Source organism: Falco biarmicus, chromosome 16 (genome assembly GCF_023638135.1).
Source record: "Falco biarmicus isolate bFalBia1 chromosome 16, bFalBia1.pri, whole genome shotgun sequence".
In the NCBI taxonomy this organism is placed as follows: domain Eukaryota; kingdom Metazoa; phylum Chordata; class Aves; order Falconiformes; family Falconidae; genus Falco; species Falco biarmicus.
The window spans coordinates 2,793,903-2,816,690 of record NC_079303.1 but is presented as its reverse complement, the minus strand read 5'-3'; the positions used below and the strand labels follow the sequence as shown (position 1 = coordinate 2,816,690).

The following is a 22,788-nucleotide window of genomic DNA, read 5'->3' as shown; positions in this document are numbered from 1 at the left end:
ATGGGAACAACCTGGGGGAAAGGCCAGGCTGGATCCCGCTGTGCCAGGGAAAGAAGGGACATTGCCACTGGAACAAGAAGGACTTGCAGTAAGTCGTGGTGGAATTCCCCCGCAGCAATGAGGAAGGGGATGCCGTTACCTGCGCCCTGCCCACGGCATTTTATGATCCCACAGATCCCATAAATGTGTCTGAGATGCTTGCAAAAGCTTTTCCCTTCCCTCCGAGGGCTGAATGTTTGCTGCTGCCCCGGACAACTTCTCAGGCTGACATCTGAGAAGGGCAAACCTCGCATGCTCTGGCAAATTGTACCATTATTCTGTAGTTGAACTTTTTATTCAGTCCAAAGATATTTTGATTCACAAATGAGCAGGTAGAAGAGAACATAAGCCATTTTTTATGGGTTTTTTTTTTTTATTATTGTTCAAGCCTGGATTCCCATGGAGTGTGTGGAAAGCAGCTAATGCTGATTCAATGAGACAGCGTCAGAAACGGAAATCTGTTCTCCTCATGTAGTGCCGTGGGCTCCTTTGGGTTGGTTTTTTTATTATTATTTTTTTAATAATTGGGGAGAAGTGGTAGAAAAAGGATGGCATTGGAAGAACAGGATGTCCGCAAATAATTTAGAGCACTGACATTAATTTGATTAAATGTAATTCAGTGCCACGCTAGATTAGCCTGCAGTGGTCTTCGTTACGAAAGAGCCTTTCTGTCCTCCGCGTGTGTGTGTGCAAGCAAACGGTTGATAAAAATGCAGAGCTGAGGCATTGGCTTGGTGTGTGAGTGGAGCCGTGGGTGCCTGCCAGGCTGAGCCCGAGGACATGGGTCGCCTTCACCCTGCAGGTCCCCGCGGTTTGGGTGCTGGCTGATGTCCGCACGATCTGCGTTGTTTTGGCCCGATACCCGTCCTGCTGGAGCGTGGGGCATCACTTGGTGTCCTCGGGGGAATTGCAGCTCTGCTTTACGTGAGCCACGTCGTAACTGCCCAGCCTGGCTCGCAGGTTGTGGTCCCTGGGGAAGCAGCCAGGCTTTTAGCATGCTCGGAGACCGCGTGTGCCCCAGAGCTTTTTTTTTTTTCTTTTCTATTTTTGTATAAGACTTGTCATTTTATAGCAGCTGTCTGGGGAAAACTTAACATATTCCAATGCAGCTTTGCACCCAGCAATGATCTATGAAGTAGAGTGACCTAACGGAGACCCCACAGGCAAGGTTTCACTGCTTCTGCACTCAGTGAAATGAAGAGAAACCCTGGCCTGATGGCTGCTGGCAGGGAATATTTTAGGACAGACCCAGGTAAGCCCCTCTGTAGCTTGTGCCTGGGCAGGCAGGCTCGGTTTCTGCTCTGTCCATCCAGGCAGAAGCTCTTGAGCGGTTGGTTCTGGGCTTGGGTCTTCCCAAAGTCTGCGCTGCAGAGCTCTGCGGGCAGCGGCGTTCGGTGGCCGAGCTTCAGGATGGGCAGGTGGAAGTAAACGCTGCTTGTACCGGGACAGTAACCTCCCCGTCAACCGCTGCTGATCAGATCTGGGAATCTCGTTGGCCTGGCTCGCGTTGGCCGGCGGATTTATTACGGAAATGACTTTCCTTGATTTTTTACGGCACAGGGAGGGAGGGCATCGGCCACGTTACACGGCATTCCCCACTCTTTTATCATCGCTGCCGTCTGGAAATGCGCTTCTCCCTCGGTCCCCAGACTGATTTTGATGCCCTGGGTGAACACCCCGTAAGAGGGAACGGGGCCCTGGCGTGAGGGTTTCTGCCAAGCATCCGAGTGGGAATCGATTCATACAATGAAATGAATTTTTTTGGACAGCTCTCCAGTGGGTTTCAGATGCTACTTGGGTGGTTCACAAGGACTGTGCTTTGTCCGTGGTGGTATGGGGTTTGGATTTGCTCTGGAAGGGAAGGGTGAGAGCGGAGCCATGGAATGATCCAGGGTTTGGGAGGACGTTTTGGCTGCTCACCTGCAGCTCTGAGTGGGAAAACGCGGCGGAGCTGCACCAGAGCTCCCCAGGTGATGGACATGGACTTCAGGGAGAGCAGCAAGTTTGGAGTGGATTTTGAGGAGCAAAGTGGGTGGACCAGAACTGGTAATTTAGAAGATACTTACATTTGATTCATTAGTAGCTCCAGGCCCAATAAACATTAAAAAAGCCATTAAAGTAGCAGTTAATTTTTTTTTCTCTCAATAAAATTTCCTGAACTTGACAACCATGACCGATTCCCTCCGTTGCCATTGTCACGCTGCCAGTCTGCATGGGGAAGAAAATTAAACAAAAATGAAGTGGCTGTGTGCTAATCTCAGATTTATTGTAGGGTTTTGTATATGAGCCCTTTCCACAATTAATGCTCTGTGAAGAGCTGGGGCTTCGTTGTCGTGCCCTTAAAACAAATATACTTTTCCCCCCGGTTTCCACTGAACAGTCTCAAACGGCAGATATCATTAAGGGAAAACAGAAAACGAGGCAAATTACATATTTGTGTGAGTGGGTGCTTGTCCCCTGGCTCCAAAATTAGGGTCGTCGGGCTGCTCTGAGATAAATAACCCCCGGTGCAGGTTGGCTGGAGGTGGCTGACTGAGCAGCAGGTGTTCGGCACTGCCCCTAATCACGGCTGGATCTGGGGAGTTTGTAGGGGTTGATGCTCTGTACTGTCACTGGGGGTCTTGGGTGAAAAGCCCCCCCCCGAGAGCGGATCGTGCATTAGACAGAGTGCAAGCTTGTTTCTGGAATGAGCTTATCAATGAGACTGTTAATGAGCTGCTCTCGTCCTCTTGAACAAGATAGATTAGCTTTTTTGCTAATTTTTTTAAAAAGCTTTGCACTTTTTACTCCGAGTGCAGACTCCCCTGAGGCACTTGGGGGGGTCGAGGTTGGCCAGGCTCTGCGGTGGGTGCGGGGCTGAGCTGGTGGCTCCCTGTACCCTGCTCGGGTGGGTTTGGACGCGCAGCTCGGAGGGGCTGGATGAGGCCAGCGTGAAACCCCCAAACCATGTGGGGAAATAAGGCGCTTCGTCGTCAACTGCTGATAGATTTGGGGATGGGGAGCTCATCGCTGGCTGCGGTGGCTTGGTCAGCCCCCAGGAATACCTTCGCTCGTTTTTCTGAATTTTGGGTGCCAAAAGTAGAGCAATAGCAGTGGCAGCAAAATGCTTGACGAGATGCAAATTGTCTTGAATGTACTGAGGGGGAAAAGAGAACGAGCTTTGTTTGCATTAATCTCAGAAAAAAATGGATGCTTTGGCTCCTGCAGCTGAAGACGCTGTGCTATAGATGTTCGCAGAAGCCTTTGTAGTCTAGAAAAGCTGTGTTTGGGTTTTGCATCTGTTGCTTTTAATAGCAAACACGTTCTGGTCCCTGTCTTCCCTGCAGTCCGTTGCCTGTCTTTAATACAGGGTTTGGTAACGGGGGCAGCGCTGGGGTTCGTGTGAGCCGAGTGACACAGTCGGGATTCATTAAGCGGCGTTGCTGGCTGGATCTGACTGCGCATCCTATACGAAACTTTCTTTGCCTCGGGCCCTTCCTTAGCTGGGAAGAGAGGGTGGACTGCAGCCAGGCTCTGTGCAAGACGCAGCGTCTGAAAATTGGGTAGTTAAGTGCCTGCAGAGTGTCCTGCTGGAAGGGGAATGCTGGCAGATTTCAGCAGCGCTGGTTTTGGCACGCTCGCCTTCAGGGTCACCTAACTAGCAGGAGGGGATGCTACCTTCGTACGATGTAACCTCTGACTGGGCTTTTTTATTTTTCCCCCTTTAATGAGAAACCTGGAGCCTTGCAGGCTGTTTAATTACAGTGCAAGATGTGAAGCATGACTAAAGCAGCCCCTTTCTCTAAAAGCTTGTGTTTCTGCAGGCGGGTCGGCGGCAGCAGCAGCCTTTGGGGCTCCCTGGGGCAGCCCAGAGGAGACTGGGGGTCACCGGCAGATCTCTGCCCTCCTTCGGAGCAGTGTGGAGGGCAGGGCTGGGTTCAGAGGTGCCCCTGGCGGCTCCGTGTGTTGTGCCTTTCCACGGAGGGAGCTCTGTTAGCTGTGAGGAAGCTGAGGGCCAGGTTGAGGGGTGGAAGCTCCTCTGAGCTGTCTGGCAAGCAAGTCCCTGCCAGTTTGCACCCAGGGAGTGGGATCCACCTTGCCCAATTTCACGTCAGCGACTGGGCTGATGGGTCAGGCTCTTTGGGTTTTTGGGTTGCCGGTGGGCGCAGGGGAGGGCTCCTCGGGGTGATGCATTTCACCCCCGGGGGGACACTGAGAGCTCGTTCCTGATGGAGCGAGGAAAAAAAGGGTGAGGTGTTGGGATGGAGGGGGCAGCGTTGGGATGTTCCCCACTCCCCGGGCATGGGTGGAGGCGAGAGCTGTGGCCCTGGTGCAGCCCTGAGCTGGCTCCGCTCAGCCCCGCAGCCAGGAGAAACCCGCAAGGTAGAAAGCCTTTGTCACAACGAATAAAGCCTGAAATCTGTCTTTGGGAAGTCTTTTTGCTTCTAGTTGGCATTTCTGAGGCTGCTGCTGCAGGATGGTAGAGGAGTGGGTTAACGGCAGAGCGGACCCGGGGCAGCTTTTCTCTCCCCCAACTCCGGCACTTGCTGAATCCATCCTGGGAGGACCAGAGAGGGGCTGCCCCGGAGCCAGGGGTCCGGCTTCGGCGGGACCCCTGGGAGGTGGCAGCTTTTGACCTGGTTGCCGAACTGTGTCAGCACCAAAGGGGACATTTGTTTGAGGAGGAAAAAAAACCAAAACCAAAAACAAAACAAACCAAACAAACAACAACAAAAAAAAAACCAACCAAAAAAGCAAACCCAAGCCAAACAAAAAAAAGAAAAAAGGAAAAACAAAAAAAAAACCCAACCAAAAAAGCAAACCCAAGCCAAACAAAAAAAAGAAAAAAGGAAAAACAAAAAAAAAACCCAACCAAAAAAGCAAACCCAAGCCAAACAAAAAAAAGAAAAAAGGAAAAACAAAAAAAAAACCCAACCAAAAAAGCAAACCCAAGCCAAACAAAAAAAAGAAAAAAGGAAAAACAAAAAAAAAACCCAACCAAAAAAGCAAACCCAAGCCAAACAAAAAAAAGAAAAAAGGAAAAACAAAAAAAAAACCCAACCAAAAAAGCAAACCCAAGCCAAACAAAAAAAAGAAAAAAGGAAAAACAAAAAAAAAACCCAACCAAAAAAGCAAACCCAAGCCAAACAAAAAAAAGAAAAAAGGAAAAACAAAAAAAAAACCCAACCAAAAAAGCAAACCCAAGCCAAACAAAAAAAAGAAAAAAGGAAAAACAAAAAAAAAACCCAACCAAAAAAGCAAACCCAAGCCAAACAAAAAAAAGAAAAAAGGAAAAACAAAAAAAAAACCCTGATAACAATTAAACAAAAACCTGTATTGGGATATTGTTTAAAAATCAAAATGAACTGCCCTTAGAGCAATTTTTCTGAAATTTTGCGTCCCGGTGTCAAGGCCACCTCCCTGTGCGCAGCCCTTTGTAACGAAGGGGCTTTGTTGCATCTCAGCGATGAACGCCCTGTTCCCTTTCCCCCTGCGAGCTGCTGGGTGAGGACATGGCTGCCATCGTCCCTCCTTGGTCCAGCAACGCAGCGGCTCTTGACTGGTCTGGGGACAGCTGGGAAGGCTGGGGCTGGTGATGAGGAGCCGGCAAGATGTGCCGGGAGAGGCAGGGAAGGGTGAGAGCCACAGCAGACTCCAGCTGGGTCTTGGTGGCTGGGGGCTCTCCTTGCTGAGGGGGCTTTTTGTGCGATATTGTTAGCTGCTGGTTAAGCAGAGAGGGGGGTTTGCAGGCGCTGGAGCCCGAGGAGGGGGGTTTGCAGGTGCCGGAGCCTGAGCAGAGAGGTGGGTTTGCAGGCGCCGGAGCCCGAGCAGAGAGGTGGGTTTGCAGGAGCCGGAGCCCGAGCAGAGAGGTGGGTTTGCAGGCGCCGGAGCCCGAGCAGAGAGGTGGGTTTGCAGGCGCCAGAGCCCGAGGAGGGGGGGTTTGCAGGTGCCAGAGCCCGAGCAGAGAGGTGGGTTTGCAGGCGCCGGAGCCTGAGCAGAGAGGTGGGTTTGCAGGTGCCAGAGCCTGAGCAGAGAGGTGGGTTTGCAGGAGCCGGAGCCCAAGCAGAGAGGTGGGTTTGCAGGTGCCAGAGCCTGAGCAGAGAGGTGGGTTTGCAGGAGCCGGAGCCCGAGCAGAGAGGTGGGTTTGCAGGAGCCGGAGCCTGAGCAGAGAGGGGGGTTTGCAGGCGCCGGAGCCCGAGCAGAGAGGTGGGTTTGCAGGCGCCGGAGCCCGAGCAGAGAGGTGGGTTTGCAGGAGCCGGAGCCTGAGCAGAGAGGTGGGTTTGCAGGCGCCGGAGCCCGAGCAGAGAGGTGGGTTTGCAGGCGCCGGAGCCTGAGCAGAGAGGTGGGTTTGCAGGCGCCGGAGCCCGAGCAGAGAGGTGGGTTTGCAGGCACAGGAGCCCGAGGAGGGGGGTTTGCAGGCGCCGGAGCCTGAGCAGAGAGGGGGGTTTGCAGGCGCCAGAGCCTGAGCAGAGAGGGGGGTTTGCAGGCACAGGAGCCCGAGGAGGGGGGTTTGCAGGAGCCGGAACCTGAGCAGAGAGGTGGGTTTGCAGGCGCCGGAGCCCAGGGAGGTGGGTTTGCAGGCGCAGGAGCCTGAGCAGAGAACAGGAGCAAAACCACAGCAGTGGCTGTGCTGGAGGAGCGTGGCTCGGAGGCAGGTGGCAGCAAGCATCTCTGCCCCTTGGCTTTTGTCTGAACGGCGTGTTAAACGCGAAGAGGTTTAAAGTCGAGTTTAAACAGCTCATCTGTTCAGTTGGCAGAGGTTAAAAGATCCTCCAGTATTGCCTTTAATTATCTATTTTAGTGGCAGATTATTTTCTTTCATAGGAGATGAAATCTGGATGGGTTTAAAGGGCGTTCCTCTGAGCGGAGGCTCCTGCACCGTAGGCTGTGATGATTTCTTCGGAGCTGCTACGCTTTGTCTATCCTCGTTAAGTATCCTGAGAACGCAGACTGGCACTGAGGGAATTGAATGTGACACATCAAAATAAGGAGTGTTGGAGAAAGCTGTAGGCTTTACAGTCTTTAACTAGCTGGTATCCTTGCTACAGAGCAAGCAATTTTCCTGGACTTTGAGATGCTAAAAGTGGGAGAACACCTATTGCCTTGCCTTGGGCCGTGTTAGCATAAACCGGGCGTCCTGGGGGAGCGTGAGCTGCCAGCCCTGTGCTGCTGCTTCGGGAGCGTGGCTGCGTTAGCCCGGCGTGGCTGTGCTCAAGTGGCTTAGCCCCACAAAGGCTCAATATTGGAAAATAAGCGTGAGGAAAAAACGTAAACAGGATCAGCAGGCTTGTTTGGTTTTTCTATGTGAAAATTACCCATCACCATTATCGCAGCTCGTTTGGCTGCCAAGCGTCCTTGCCGGCCCGGCTGGCGCGTGCAGGGTTTGCGGTGAGCCGTGCCCTCGGTGGCATCCTGCAGCTCTGGCACCCAGCTCTGCGCAGAGGACCTGGGCAGGTCGGGGGAGCAGAGAGGGTTGGGGTGTCAGCAACTGCAGGTTTCAGGTACCCAAGGGGTGAGGTTAACCTGCTGCAGGGACTTCGGTGAGTCAGTCCCTTCCTGCGCTTCCCTTCGCCCAGGCAGGGCGGTAATGCTTTGCTCTCCAGGCTTACAGGAGAAATCCCATTACTTGCTCTAGCCCTCTTCTGTCCGTTGAAAATAGCCCTTTAAAAGCCATCTCCCTGTGGGAGATGAATTCCTTGCACATTTGATGCCCCCTAAGGACCTTCTGGCAAGCCCTGCAGCAGAGCTGTGGCATGCAGAACCGCTGGTGCCAGGTAAGGTGCGTGTCGGGGGACTTAAGCTGCCTCTAATCCTTTCGCTCTTCCCGAGCTGAGCCCACAATCTCCCGCTGCTACAGGAATGCGCATTAAATGTGGCTCTTTGGCTTAAAACTTGTGAACAAGAAAGGGGAGGGATGTTTTCATTTTTTTTCCCTGGGATCATGCTGCTAACAACCCAGAGTGATCACTGCCTCTGACAGCGTGGCCTCTCTCCACTTTGCTCACGTAGGGGGTTTGCTCTCGATGCAATGGAGCCTTCTGCTGCTCCTGCACCGAACGGGCACCCTCAGAGCCTTCAACCCACAAAAAGCCTTTTTTTTTTTTGGTGCAAATTCAGGGGTGTACAGACCGGCTTCTATGACATGGTGACACCCTTGTGCAGAGCTTTGTGTGTAGCATTGCCACTTGGGTGAGACCCAGGGGTTTCACACAGCTTTGCCTGCGGGACGTGGGGTGCAACCCAAGGAAGGCAAGGCAGGTATCGGTGTGGCCCTGTCCCCTGCAGAGCTGCCACCCACCCACGGTGCCATCTCCAGCAGTGGCAGCAGCTCTTTCCAGCTGGCAGCGGGCTGTGGCACTGCAGACAATGCTGCAGCCTGTTGTTATAAACTGACCTTTTGGGAAAACAGGGAGCAAACCATCCTAACCGGCTGCGGGCTCTTTAGTCCCTGCTCTTTCTGCTGTTTAAATAACTCGTAGACAAACGCTTTTGTACTGCAGCTGTCTGCTCCAGATCTGCAGTCTCAGTCCTGGCGCAGCCTGCCAGGAATCGAGGGCGTCAGGCATCCCTGCCAGGGGAGGATGGAGGCGAGGAGCCTCCGCCTCGGTGCTGTGGGTGCCGACGGCCGCGGAGCATCGGCAGCGCCCTGCTTGGCTGCCACTCGCTGCTTTAATTTGCCACTGTCATTTGCTAAATAATTGTTTCCCTGCAGTCTGCTCTCTGAGGGCAGCTCTCCCAGCGACTTGGGCATCTCTTACCTATAGCGTTAATTCCGTGTTTCTCTGAACACTTATCCCTGCAGTCAAGGGGAAGAGCAGCATTCAGGGCGGAGAGCCGTGCGGCATCCTACCCGGCAGTTATCCCACCAGGCCATGGAAGCGCTGGGAGCGATGCTGCCAGGCTCGGTGCTGTCATAGAGCAGGCACAAACTGAGCAAGTCAGGAGCAAAGCGGACGCTGGCACCGCTGGGAGCGAGCCGGCCGGCTGCAGGACTGGCGTCTGGCTCCATGCAATGCACCGGTGACTCGCACAACGCCGTTGCCGGAGGTGACCTCACCCCACAGGCTGCCCGGCAAGTCCCTGGGCTGGTCCAGGAGCATCTGAGAGCAGAAGGGGCAGCAGGAAGGGCTGTTCCCCTTCCTCTGCCCCGGCAGGAGCCAGCGCCGCCCCATGGGCCGTGCTTGGGTGAGCTGGCCGCTTTGTTAGCGCACTCACATTAGGCTGTTGTGTTTAAAGCAGGTAGCACTTAGCAAAACGTATGTGCTGAAATACTGCAGAGGGTGCGGGGTAGGGAGGAACAGAAAACATTTGCTGTCTTTTTGAAGAGGAGACTTGGCCGTCTTCCCCTCGCCTTTCCCTCCTGGAGCCCTGGCCGGTCAGCCTACTGTTCCTGCAGCCTGTGTGCCCCTGCAGCAGCAGCGTGTTGCCTGACAGGCAGTTTTAATTAGGTTTCTTTTCTAAAACCAAAATGTGGAACAGCGAAGCGCTGTCAGCTCAGACCTTCAAGCTGTGACTCTCCTGAGAGCAGCGGGAGGCAGGTCTGGGGAGGGGGGTCCGGGCTGGAGCAGAAGCCCTGGCTCCAACAGCAGCGGGGCTCTTCCAGCCATGGGGAGACGTGCCCGGCCTTCCCACTGAGCAATGCCCAGGTACAGGGGGCAGGGATGCAGGCTGGGGGGGGTGTGCTTCTGGGGGGGTTGAAGCCCCTGTGCTCTGCGTGCGTCCGCTCTTGCTCCGCAGGGAAAAGCAGGGGAGAAAAAGGGCTTTAACAGAGCAGTGTGCGGCGGCCAGAGCATCTGTGCCGGAGCAGGGTGGGCTGCCTCCCTGCGCGGGGGACAAGTCTGACCTTTGCTGGGTCGCCTGCTGTCATGGAAAGAAATTCAGGTTTGGCTGTGGCTGTGGAGAAAGGCTGAGCAGAGCTGAGCGCCCCGTGTCAGGCACCACGCGTGGAGCGGGGCTGGGGTTTGCTTGGGCGTTGGCACGCAGCGGTTGCGTCTGTGCTTCCAGCGGGAAGGGTGCGGTGAGCGATGACCTGAAATCCATCGGACCTCAGGAAGAGGACGTGGCAGAGCAGGAGGGAGGGGGTGGCAGTGCTCTGCCCCACCGATGCCACGTGTGCTGCGGCCCCTCTCACGTCAGCCCTCTCGGTGCCTGAGGTTGATACATGGGGCAGAGCTGCCTCCCTTGGGAGCCTTCCTCGTCCTCCTCCTCCTGCGGGGACGTGCTGGGAGGTGAGGTCAGGAGTGGCGCATCATCCCCACTCCTGCTGTGGCTCCTGTTACCCTCTGCTCCCATGTCGCTCCTTCCTGTCCCCGCAGGGCTGTAATGTCATGGAAGACCAGGACCTTCGGGACATCGGGATCGGTGACCCGCAGCACCGTCGGAAGCTCCTGCAGGCTGCTCGCTCCCTCCCGAAGGTCAGCACCGACACCTCTCACTTGAAGCGGGGACGAGGCATTGCCCAGCACGGCTGTGGAAGCACAGGAGGCAAAAGCCATTCCCTGCGGCTCCAGCCACAGAGGGGTCACAGGGACTGTGGGGAGGGTTTGGGGAGTAGCAGGGAGGAGGAGGAGGAGGAGATCTGTCCACCAAACTGTGTGGATGGGATGACTGTGCTGGGGAGAGGGTGGCTATCCCTCCTGCCAGTCTTGATCCCAAGTGATTCCCTGTTTATACAGGGAATATTTTACTCTCAAGCTGCCAGCATGATGATGGCCTTTAAACCGATTTTAATTGACGCTGTGTGCCTTGAGATCCCAGCCCCCTGGGGCTTTTAACCCCTTTCTTGGGCTTTTACAGTTGAAACCCCTGGGCTGTGATGGGAACAGCCAGCCTTCGGTTCCCGCATGGCTCGACTCTTTGGGGCTGCAGGATTACATTCAGTCCTTCCTCTCGAGTGGCTACAGCTCTATTGACACTGTGAAAAACCTCTGGGAGCTCGAAATAGTAAACGTGAGTATTGCCCTTCCCTTGCCGTGGCAGCGAGGTCCTGCAGTTCCCTCCGGGACTGTGACTTGCAGCGAGTGGTGTTAAACGGGAGCAGCGCTCTCGGAGAGGGGAGGCTTTGCTCCGTGCCGAGGGCTTACGGTGACCGCGGTCTCTTCCTGCAGGTGTTGAAAGTGAATCTGCTGGGCCATCGGAAGAGGATCATCGCCTCCCTGGCAGACAGGCCGTATGAGGAGCCACCGGCAAAGCCCCCGCGGTTCTCGCAGCTAAGAGTGAGTCCCTGGTTGTTCCCTCCCTGGCTGAGCCGTCGGTGCGGAGCGCGCTCGGCAGCGGCCAGGGTGCACTCTTCTACCCTGGCTCTCCTTCACTGCCCTCCTTCTCTTTCAAAGAACTAAGCTGGAGTCTGTCAGGAATAATTGTCCCCTTCCTGATTAGCAGCTATCACCTCTGGGGGACTCGGAGAGCTGTAGAGGATGTTTAGTGACAGCTGGGGTGGGTGTCCAGACTCAGAGAGGGAAGCACAGTCAGCCTTACTCTGCTGCTTTCTGCCTAGCAAAATCAATAAAAAGGGGGAAAAACCACCCTAAAATGTCAATACTTAAGTTAAACCTCCTTTGAAAGTAAGTATTGAGAGTAACAAGCATAGAGTCATCTTTGAAAATTGTATTGCTTTTTACAAAAAGGAAAGGGTAAAACCGAAATGGCTTGTTTCTTATTAAAACAAATCGATCTGACTTGGAAGCTGGGGTTACTCCTTGTTCTCAGATCCTTGGTGGTTTGGGAAGAAAGTTCTTGAAGCGTTGAGGCAACTGCACATCTGGCTGTGCGGAGGAGGGAGTGTTTTGTGTTAAACAGTTCCCACAGATGCACCTTGGCTGCTGCTGGGGATGATGCAGAGCCCAGTACTCCCACTCCAAGCGTGGTCAAGCAGAACTTGGGAAATGTAACAGCCAGGCTGGCTCTGACTTGGCCAGAGCACCTGGAGCGCTTGGGCAGAGTGAAAACAAATTACAAATTTGCCATTCTACTGCAGAGATTCTGCTGCGGCCGGGCCCTGCAACAGCAAATGTCACTGTTGGGACAGACACACTCTAGCTGAAAGGGTGGATGAGTTTACCAACCCTTAGCTTTCTTCTTTGTGGGTCCGTCTTCTTGTGCAAAAGAAAGCTGAAGTGTGCAAACACATCAGTGCTGGGAGAAATCTTAATGTGGCCGGTTGTATCCATGCAGCTTTTCACCTTATCAGCTCCGGTGGTGTGTGAGTATCCAGCAGATACTCACACAGGCATGATCCTGCTACTGAACGGAGTGGGGGAGGGTCATATTCAGCTCTCGCAGGTCAGATTCTGGATGCCTGCCCCGTGGGAGACATCAGGCAGCTCCTTGGGCTCAGGTGCCTCCATGTGAGGTTGGTGCCTGCACTGAGTGGGTAGCAGGGTGCTACTCCCAGCTCTGTGCCCTGCACCGACGGGGAGCACTGCACTGACGTGCTCCCCCTGCTTTGCTGGCCAGATGTAGGGCGGCCTTCCCACAGGCGGGAGGGTGACACGGCTCAGCTGGTGAGATGGGATGCAGCTGGGACCTGCTGCCGTGATTGCACCGGGTGAGAGTCGGGAATGTGCCTCCCTGGGCTGGCTGGGCTTCACGAGAGCTGCTCTCGCTGCCAAATAGCGCTGGGCACGATCCATGGATGCTGGTGTTTCGCCGTAGGATTAGCAGCCTCTGGACGTCAGGCCTTTCCTCATCGGGGCAGCTGTAGCGTTCGTCATCCTTCCCGAAAAATGATGTTTGAGCTGAGTTTGGCAAACCCTGTTGAGCTTGCAGTGAAGCTGTGAGCTCGGGAGCAGGGTAGCATGTTCAGGAGGACACACACGCACGTCATGCAGCTTCCTCCTGGTGTTTGCACATCAGGTTCCTGCAGCAGGAATTGGGAGTGACTGGAGTTTCCCCGTCCCAAACATCTGGTCCTTGCCCTGCTGCAGAGCTCTTCCCCCCTTGCCTCGGATCCCCAAGGCTTTTCAACCAAAACAGCCTTAGCTGAAGCGAGTTGGGCTGCTGTGCCCTGCTTGCTCACACTGGACTTTTTAGGAACTGGGGTTCAGGTGTAAAAAAAGAGAGGATTCATGCTGGTGCTGCACTGGGAGTGCTCAGGAGCCAGGAGGGTGTCACATACAAACCCTGCACCTTCGTCCTGCTGCTCAGCCGCTCCCTTTTCAGACAACAAAAGCCCAGACGAGCAGCAGCCAGCTGAAGATCTGCACTTCTCTGAAATGTCCTCTTGAGACCGATGAGACTGAAGGCAGGGTTGTTGGGAAGGCGGGGGCGGGGGGGTGGGGAGCAGAGAGGAGTCCTTTGGTGTAGCATCAACTGATTGATATGCTGGACGGGGAGGCTGTGTAAGAGAATGGGCCATTTGCAGCATTTCCTGGTGCTACAGCTGGTGCCATCCAGCGCCTGGCTCCGGCGTGGGGAGCGGAAGGACGTCAATGGCAAATTAAGCAAGTCCGTTGAATGGGACTAATGCGTGGTGCAGCTGTGAGCATCCCGCATTGTCTGCCGGGCTGCCTGGCACGTACAGGCAGGGGATCTTGCCTGCAGTGAGAGCCAGGCTGTCAGGCATCTGGGCTGGGCTCTCGCTGGGCTCCCAGGCTTTTCTCCTGGGGTGCTTGGTCGTCAGCGGCTTTTCAGTGCTTTGCTTAGTGCTTGAGTGGAGCCTGTTCCTCTGTGAACAGCCTGCCCGCTGCTCCGTGTGTCTCCTGCCCTTCTGGGATGAGCTCAGGGGAGGCGTGCTCAGCAGAAGGGGCTGCGTACCTGCCTGAAACCATCCTGGAGCAAAGCGGGGGTATCAGGCCGAAAATAAATGGTGTAATCGGTGACACTGAGCTCGCAGGAGCCTGCAGAGCAGGAACTGACCCCATTAACGCTGCTCATCGCACCCTGTGAATTTGTCACATTGCACTGCGAAGGGGAGCGAGGGGTGGGCATGGCTGCAGCATGGCCTGACCGGGATGGTCTCTGCTGTCTGCTTGTTTCAGTGCCAGGACTTGATGTCCCAGACATCGTCGCCCCTGAGCCAGAACGACTCCTGCACGGGCAGATCTGCCGATCTCCTGCTGCCCTCCGGGGACACCGGGAAGAGGCAACATGACCGTGGCACCGAGGTTGCTCCTTACTCCAGAGCTGAGCGCTACAAAGCACAGGTCAGTGGGTGCTTTTGTGTGTCCTGGAGGTCCCTCTCTGCAGCTCAGAGCAGGCTCCTGCCTCCCTGCAGCCAGCGAGGGGCTGGGATGATGCATGGAGAGCCCAGGAGCTGGCCAGGCACAGCATCCCTCAGGCTTTAGAGCCAGCAGCTCCTGGGTCCCTCCATCGCACTGTGGAAATGGGTGACTCACTTCCATCAGCTCCAGCACCTTCACCCACCACGTGCAGCCCCCTCCCAGCTCCTGGGGGATTTGGCCATTGCGAAACCTCAGTTGTATCAACCCAAAGAACCCTCCTGAGACCTGTGTTTCAACCCAGGCTGGACCTGTTCTGGCTTCACATCCACCTTTCTTCCCTGCCAGGAGGACCGTCGGGAGTCAAAGCTGACCCTGCGCCCCCCCAGCCTGGCTGCCCCCTACGCCCCAGTCCAAAACTGGCAGCACCAGCCGGAGAAGCTCATCTTCGAGTCCTGCGGGTACGAGGCCAACGTAAGTAGCTTTTGGCTTGTGGGGGTGGTGAGGAGGAGGAGGCTCTGGGGTCAGGTCCTTGCATGGAGTTGATGCTCACGGGGCCGTGGCATCATCTTGGCTCGGCAGAGTTTCCTGCCCGCGGCCTTTGACGTCTCTCCCTCTTCCAAACAGTACTTGGGCTCCATGCTGATCAAAGATCTCCGAGGGACCGAGTCTACGCAGGACGCCTGTGCCAAGATGAGGGTACGGAGGCCGCAGGGACAGGGGGGATTCGCTCGCAGCCTGTGGTGGATGGTGCGGAGAGGGGAAAGGGGGGGTCTCGGTGAAGCTGTGGTTCCCCAAACCCTGCAGGCTGCCTGTGTGCAGAGCAGGGGCCCAGACCCGCTGCAGGCTGTGCCGCTCGCTGGGGCATTGCCCCTCCCCAGCGCTTCTCCCCATAGCCGGAGGGTCTGTGCCGTGGAGAGGGGGTGTTTTCACTGCAGAAAGAGGTGCTGCCTGGCCCCTGTCCCTTCCCCTCTGCTCCCACCAGGAGCAAGCTCTCCTTGGTCCAAGACCCCAAAGCCTGCCTTTGTGGGGGTCTCTGGGGTGGGCTGGGGCAGTGGTGAAGAAAGAAGCATTTATTCACAACTGGTCACTTGACTATTCTTGTTTCTGAAGAAATCCACGGAGCATATGAAGAAGATCCCGACCATAATACTGTCCATCACGTACAAAGGGGTGAAGTTCATCGACGCTTCTAACAAGGTAAGCTTCAGATGCTTCAGAGCCGGTGTCTAGAGGGACAGGACCTGCAATGCCACCTGCCTGCGGGGCTGCAGGTGACGTGTAGTGGCTCCAGAAGCCACAGCTAATCCTGAGGAGCTGTGGGAGCGCCCTGAGGTGGCGATGGTTACCTGAGTCCCAAAGCCTTAGCAGACTGGCTGCGTGTGGACCATGTTACCATTTATTCCTGCCCCGGGGGGGAGCTAGGACTGGTGGGGCTGGGAGACTCCCCCTCCCTCCCAGTACCTGCTTTGCTCCCTGCTCCCAGTATGCGCTTGCCACAACCACCGTGTGCCAGGTGTATCTGCCATCCCCAGAAGGGTGACAGGTGCTTGTGGTTGACCCCGGCAGAATGTCATTGCTGAGCACGAGATCCGCAACATCTCCTGCGCTGCTCAGGACCCCGAGGATCTCTGCACATTTGCCTACATCACCAAGGACCTGCAGACCAGCCACCACTACTGCCACGTCTTCAGCACCGTGGATGTGGTGAGTGGGTTACAGCATCCCATCTCCCAGCATGCTGCGATCCTTTGCAGTCCACTTATTTCATCGCTCGGCTTCGCTGGCGAGTTGTAGACCAGGATCTGGTCCGTTCTAGGGCTCTTCTACCCATTTCCACACTAAAATAATCCTTTCAGAGTCCTGGCTCAAAACACTTTTACTGTGGACCTCTGTCGACAAAAAGACTTCATTACTGCAGTCTCCAGTGCCGAATAAAGCAGGGCAGGAGTTTTTCCCTCCTGGGGAATATGCCGTGAACAAAAACCTAATACGCTCTCAGTTATGTTGAGCGTAATAGGCTGATTTAACAGCCTTTTAATTCACTGAGAGAGTGGAGGCATAATTTGCTTTTATTCTTGGGCAGAATCAGCTGTATAAGATGCATCGCCTTTTTCTCTTTACAAAGCAAAACGCTGCTAAACTGCGATGCTTGCGGGGCTGTACCAGCTCGCAGGTGGTGCTGGCGACCAGGGCTGTGCGAGTGTGGAGGCAGCTCGGTGCCGCTCCCCTGCAGGGCAGGAGCTCAGCAGCTCTGCCAGGGGTATAGCAGGATGAGACCTGCTAATGGGAAGGTGATGGGCTGTGCAGAGGTCTGCGTCTCTGGAGCAAGCTGCTGCGCAGAGCGAGGTAGCTTGTATGCACCTAACGATTTTGTTTTCTGTGTTCTCTCTGAAGAACCTGACGTACGAGATCATCCTCACGTTGGGGCAGGCGTTCGAGGTCGCCTACCAGCTGGCCCTCCAAGCCCAGAGAGCAAAGCCTCTCGGTGCTGGAGCAGGAGAAATGATTGAAACAAAATCTTCCAAACCGGTGCCTAAACCGCGAGCCGGCATGAGGAAATCTGCAGTACGTATGTGTGGGCCGGGGGCGATTTGCGTGGGCTAAGCTGGGATTTCTCCTTGGGCACCACACGCTTAAACCTCCGTCTTGGTGGTGGGGGGAGCCCAGAGGTGGACAAGGTGCCGGTAGCTTCGGGCGCCGCTGATGCTGCGGTGTCCGTACAAGGTGCCGGTAGCTTTGGGCACCGCTGATGCTGCGGTGTCCGTACAAGGTGCCGGTAGCTTCGGGCACCGCTGATGCTGCGGTGTCCGTACAAGGTGCCGGTAGCTTCGGGCGCCGCTGATGCTGCGGTGTCCGTACAAGGTGCCGGTAGCTTCGGGCGCCGCTGATGCTGCGGTGTCCGTACAAGGTGCCGGTAGCTTCGGGCGCCGCTGATGCTGCGGTGTCCGTACAAGGTGCCGGTAGCTTTGGGCACCGCTGATGCTGCGGTGTCCGTGGTGCTGTGAGCAGTCCCACTGTGGTGCTGGGGCTTTCCTGGGCAGGATGAGGGCAAGCAGAGGTGGAAATAGCCTGGGTGGGATGGGGCTTGAGCGCCCTGCTGGGTCCAGCACCGCTTCCAGGTGCAAACCCTGCAGAGCCACGGTGAGATCAGTAGGTAACCTGCAGCACGGGGGTGCCCCTGTAGCCCAAACCAGCCAGGACTGGAGCTGCTGAGGAGCAGGGACTGCTGCGTAAGCCATTGCCTTCCTTTAATGTCTCCTTTTGTCTGTGTTCTGCTTGCTCCCCCCGCTCAGGTGCCGCTCCCTCCCGACACTCGCTGTTGTTACTGTCACACCTGTACAACACACCGCCCCTCCTACCTGCCGCTGCAGTCTGTTAGTCCCGGAGCTAAGGTCTTTACCCTTCTTCCTGCCATCTTCCATCACGAACCGCCCCGGGCTGCCCCAGCTGCCCCCGGCCCGCCTGCCTCCCTGCTTCCCATGTCTCCTGCTGTGGTCCCGTGTCCTGCCTCGCTGCTGTCTTCCCTCCGTGCTTGTTCCAGGGCCATGCCGTGGCCTCAGATGAACCCCAGGGATAAACCATTCCCATCTGCCCCGGCTGATGTAGAGTGGCAGCTCTCAACTAACTGCATCGCTCTTTCTGGTGTTGTTAACCTTCCTGTAGGATCCTGATTTTAGGAGGACAAGATGAAAGAGCCATGCTTGGTCGGGAGAGTAAATCACGTGGGAGCTCTCTGGCCAGGAGCTGTCTCCCTCTCTCTCCCTCTGCCTCTTTTTTTTTTATTATTATTTTTTTATAGTGCCATCTTTATAGTGCTCAATTTTTCACGCTTCTTTGTGAGATGAAGTGAAGCTGTCACTAACGTTAGTAGGGGCTTGCAGGCCTGACGCAGGGAGTCACCTCAGGGTGCTGGGTTGAGCCTGATGTGGTTAGACACGCTGTAGCCGTGGAGGACTCAAACGCCTCCCCAGCGAGAGCCGCTTCCCCGCACACGTTTTGGGGCTGGGCATTAGGCAGAGCAGCAGCCTCTCCGTGTTTCGAATCCCCGCTCGTTCTGTCCCAGAAGCACCGGTGACCTAACACGACCTTTTCTCTCCTTATTTCCTAGCTGGAGCCCCCTGAAGTGGACCAAGATTCCCAGTCTCATGCCAGTGTCTCCTGGGTCGTGGACCCCAAACAGGACTCCAAGCGGACCCTCAGCACTAAGTATGAGACCACTATCTTCTAAAGCAAACACACCCCGTGTCCACCTAGTCTAACCGTGCCTTTGCGATCTGATCTGTCTGCTGTTCTAAACTCCCTCTTCCTCCGGCTGCTCGCACTGAGCCCCGTGTAGGCACTACGTCAGAGGCAGCAGCACTTAGGAGACTGTAGACTTACACGGCTTTTGTACCTGATCACTACTGAACACTGTGAATTCTCCTTACTCGGAAACAAGGGTAACAGGCTGTTAGATACCTGTGAGGCGGGAGGTGCAGAGGGATGCAGGCTGGGGGAATCGGAGATGTGGATCCAGGAAGCCGCCTGCTGTTTTCACGTCTTTCCCCTCGCTCTGGCACTGTGAATCCCTGGGGCGACGTGACACTCCCCAGGCCTTTTTTTTTTTTTCTATTTCACCTTCTTATCCTTGGACTGATGGAGACCTCTTGTCTCTGCGGTGCACGCACTCCCTCCTCCTAGATCCTCTTCTTCCCGACTGAGCCACGGCTGCGTACTGTTCCAGTGAACTCACCCCTCTTCCTACCTGCCGTTCGAATCGACACTAACCACTGTGATGCTGTCTGCAAATAACACGCGGTCACTAGATTTCCTCACGGGGACCCTGGCCCACCGTCTCTCCCCTCGAAGCCTGGAGCGGAAAACCTGCTCCGATGGGAGCGCTGCTTTGGGCTGGATGTGATCCTGCCCGCTGGGAGCTCTGTCCCCTCTCAGAGGGGAGGTGTGGGTTTGGTTGCATGCATTTCAGCCTCTTGTAGGATGTTTCTCTCCCCGGAGTCCTTCTGTTTACACTCGCCAAACTTCCCATGAGCTACAGGCGTAGTTCTCGCTTGGCAGATTGCTAAGAGGTTAAGCTTGCAAAGGCACACGTTGGTAGCCCCGTGTTGGGAAGCTGTTTGCGAGGGGCTGGGTGCTGCGCTGGTAGAGGTCTGATGAAGCAGACGGAGCTCTGTGGTGTTCGGCAGCCTTGCTGCAGTTGTACTTTTTTTGCCGAAGGGAGAAACGTGATTGAAATCAGTCTGCTGCCAAGCTCAGAGCTTGTTTTCAACCGACAGACCATTGCACGATGAGGGCTATAGGGATCTTGAAACATCTGTAGCCTCCTGTCCTTGAGAGCGAGGATTTCACTTAGAGATGGCCCCGCGTCAGTGGGCACCTCAGTCTTTTCTGACTGCTTCTCAAGTGCACGTGCTTTTCCTCTGGGAAAACGTCCCCATTTCTGTGTATCTCAGTCAGAGCAGCTTTGAATCCCAGAATATGGCTGGGAATCATTTGCATGAGATGGCAGAGCACTTGTCACAGGTCAGAGCAGAGCTGGAACAGGTCTGGGAAGCATGGACAGCCACTCTGAGCCGTCAGTGGCCCGACCCCTGGTTCCTTTGCTGAGATGAAACTGAGGAGGAGGATCTGATGATCAAACAGCGCCGGGAGGCAGCACTGCTGCCCTGCTGCTGCTTCTCCCGGACTTGCTGTGTGTCCAGGCAGTGTCATCGCTCTTCACCTCAGTTTCCCCCTGTATGGGATGGGGACCTACTTACCTACCTCTTGGGGGTGTGAGGCTCGCTCCGTTTGCAGAGCGCTTTTAAGACCCTTTAGCGAAAGGCGCCACGACCTCCTCACCATGGCAGCAGACCTCCGGCGCTCAGCCTCGCTCCCCGGGCAGGTGAAGGTCCTGACTCTCAGCAGAGCTGCGTTTTGGACCCCGACCAGCTCCTCGCGGCAGCGGCTGTCGCACCTTTCCCCGGAGAGGGCTGAGCAGATGGGGCAGCGGGAGGGGGGCTGCACCGAACTCACTCGTGTGCACCTTGATGTGCATTTAGCGAAACCCCCTGGGCAGCCTGGTTTTGGAGAGCTGGGGGTGACTGTGGCTCTGTGCTGGATGGCTGTGAAGAAAGGCAGGCGGCAGCTGCCTGCTCAGCTCTGCGTGACGTGTCTGGGTGGGCATCTTAGAGTAAATGGAGAAGAGGGTGCACAGGGATCTCCAGTAAAGCTCTGTTTCCAAATTAGCTTTTAGAATTTACCCCAAATCCCCCTTCACAATCACCAGTTGGCATCGGTGGGGAGAGGTCAGAAGAGCGGCCCTGTGTTATTTATTTGCATGTGGTATTAGGGGCTGAAAGCAGCTTGTCCAAGTTTTGATGGGGCTTTAGAGCTGTTGCCTCAAAGTTTCCATTCCCCCTGCCTTGCGGTGAAATCCGATGTTTCAAAATCTTTATTTAGCTCTTTCTCAGGAATGAGTTTGATCTCCCAGGTCATTCGTGGCTTCATGGCACTGTGCGGCATACTGACTTCAAAATAAGGGCTAGGCTGGTCAGAACCTGGGTGAGGGGACTGAAAGGGTTGTCTTGTCTTAAAGCAAAAAAAAAAAAAAAAATCAAACAACAAAGGAAAGCTCAGCCCAGTAGGAATTTATATATTTCATATGCTGTTGGAGCCCCTTATCGCAGAGCCGGTGCTCCTGTCCCTGAAGACGCCCAGAGCAGAGGTCGCGCTGCAGTTGCGGTGCTGTGCCATGCTGCCAGCCGAAGTGTGGCCGCGGAACGGTGCCGTGTCGGAGGTGCTCCCAGGGTTGGGGTGGGGTTGGGGTTGGAGTCAATCAGCATTTCCTGTAAGAGTGTCCAGGCCGTTCGGTATCCCTCAAAGAGAAACGGAGTCAATGGTAGCGGTGGTAGTGAGCGCAGTTTCTACGTGTGTTTACCACGCGGTTGCCCACGCATACACCTGACTTTAGAGGGGCTGAGCTGTTGCATCTCCCCCTGCTTTCGGCCGGGGAGGGCGAGTTCCTCAGCACCTCCTAAAAGCGGGTCACTGGAGCATGTGCCTTTCAAAGGGTGACCATCCAAACCCGGCTGGGATCACAGGCAGCCCTGCCTAAACCACAACGCTTCCGCTGTGTGTCCGTAACCCTCACAGTTGTGTCTCATCTGGCCTTATGCCTCCTCTTTCCCGGCTCTTGTTTTTGTATGACTTGGAAATCATTCATTCCATTATCTTCCTTTCTGTTTGCCTCTGCAAAGCTGATCTCCGGGCAGCTGTCTCCTACCACGGAAATGTAGTAACGGGGCAGAGACCTAAGAAGCAGTGGCCTGCTGACACGAAGATCATCTCCATCCGGCACTGGTGTCTGCCTCGGAGTGGGTGCTTGGCTGCTCAGTGAGGGCTCCCAAAGCAGAGGGGGGAAAGGGATCCTGCCCCCCCGCTGAGAAAAGCAGCTCTTCCCATTTCTAGCAAAGGAAAGTTGAGACTTCCGAGGCCGAGAGCGATGGCACCTTTTCTGGTTTGAGACAAATGTCTTTTGACCCCTTTCTTTTTTTAACGTGCGAAATGATACCAAGCAAATCCAGTTCACAGTTTAAATGTAGCACTGCAGTTATTTTGGTGAGGAAAAAAAAATATATATATATATCTCCGTATTTACTGAGAATCCTCGCAGTCTGGCAAGGAGTACAGTAGAAAGTCTTAGCAGTGGGAGTGGTGTGTGCATCTCTTAACGGTACTTAAATTTGCTTCAACTCTGGGTGAACAGTAGAGAACGCCAAATTCTTGGAAATAACTTCCTCCAGTGTGAGAAGCCTTGCAGGGTAAGTCCGCATCCTTCGTTTTCCAAGCTACTCCACACTTTTCTAGCAAATGGAAATAACTTAAGGAAAAGAGTCTGCAAAGGATCTTTCACCCCAGAGTGGTTGTGGCCAAGTATGACCGATGGTACAAAGCTTGCTTCCCCTACAGAGAACTGTTGCGTTGCAATACTTGACATTTCTATGGCAAGGACACAATTTCTTCCCATTTACGCACTGAATATCTGGAGACAACTCCCTTCTCCAGCCTCTCGTGCACCTGTCTTGTTTTTAAATGCAGTTATGCCCTGAAGGGTTGGGTGGTTGTTCGTTTTGGTTTTTTTTTTTTTTTTAAAAAAAATTATATTCAGTTGTCATTTAGCACTTTTTTGATACTAGCTCATTATTTAATTAGTGCAGAATTAGTTGCAGAAGATTAACAAATACGGAGTTAAATTTGGGGCATTACACTGAAACAGTCTGTACGCGAGGATAAATCATATCAACCTGAGGATGGCTTGGCCCCCATCTAGGTCCGGTATCCCCAGATACCACCTCAAAGGTGCTGTGGGCTGATTTTTCTTTTGAATTGCCAGAGTATTTAACAGTAGTTTTGGCTGTGACTGATGTGTTTTCACAGTCCTGTTCCCCTCAAGGGAGAGGTGTTAAAATGGTTGTGATTTTAATTCTTCAGATGCAGAAATGTAGCGCAGCACGTTACAATCTCGACAGGCGTTGTAATGGTTGGGGCTGTGGTACCCTGCTGCTTTACTAGAGTGATACGCCCGAAAAATTCCTGTTTAACTCCGGTTGCTGCTGTATGTCCGGATTTC

The 22,788-nt window shown here is 54.7% G+C and overlaps 1 protein-coding gene across 8 annotated transcripts in view; it reads left to right on the top strand.

Moving 5' to 3' along the window:
• ANKS1A (ankyrin repeat and sterile alpha motif domain containing 1A) overlaps positions 1-22,303 on the top strand; it is a 110,672-nt gene extending 88,369 nt beyond the window's left edge. For 6 of the 8 annotated variants that reach the window (XM_056361315.1, XM_056361320.1, XM_056361323.1 and 3 more), the window contains 10 exons: positions 10,335-10,433; positions 10,816-10,968; positions 11,127-11,234; positions 13,998-14,162; positions 14,526-14,651; positions 14,805-14,876; positions 15,291-15,377; positions 15,747-15,884; positions 16,575-16,745; positions 18,289-22,303. In XM_056361315.1, the coding sequence (XP_056217290.1) occupies positions 10,335-10,433; positions 10,816-10,968; positions 11,127-11,234; positions 13,998-14,162; positions 14,526-14,651; positions 14,805-14,876; positions 15,291-15,377; positions 15,747-15,884; positions 16,575-16,745; positions 18,289-18,408 (1,239 nt within the window). In that variant the 3' untranslated portion in view covers positions 18,409-22,303. Of the gene's footprint in view, positions 1-10,334; positions 10,434-10,815; positions 10,969-11,126; positions 11,235-13,997; positions 14,163-14,525; positions 14,652-14,804; positions 14,877-15,290; positions 15,378-15,746; positions 15,885-16,574; positions 16,746-17,473; positions 17,573-18,288 lie in introns of all 8 variants that reach the window. The other 2 variants (XM_056361322.1, XM_056361316.1) reach the window with 2 other exon arrangements.
• The last annotated feature ends 485 nt before the right edge of the window (positions 22,304-22,788 follow it).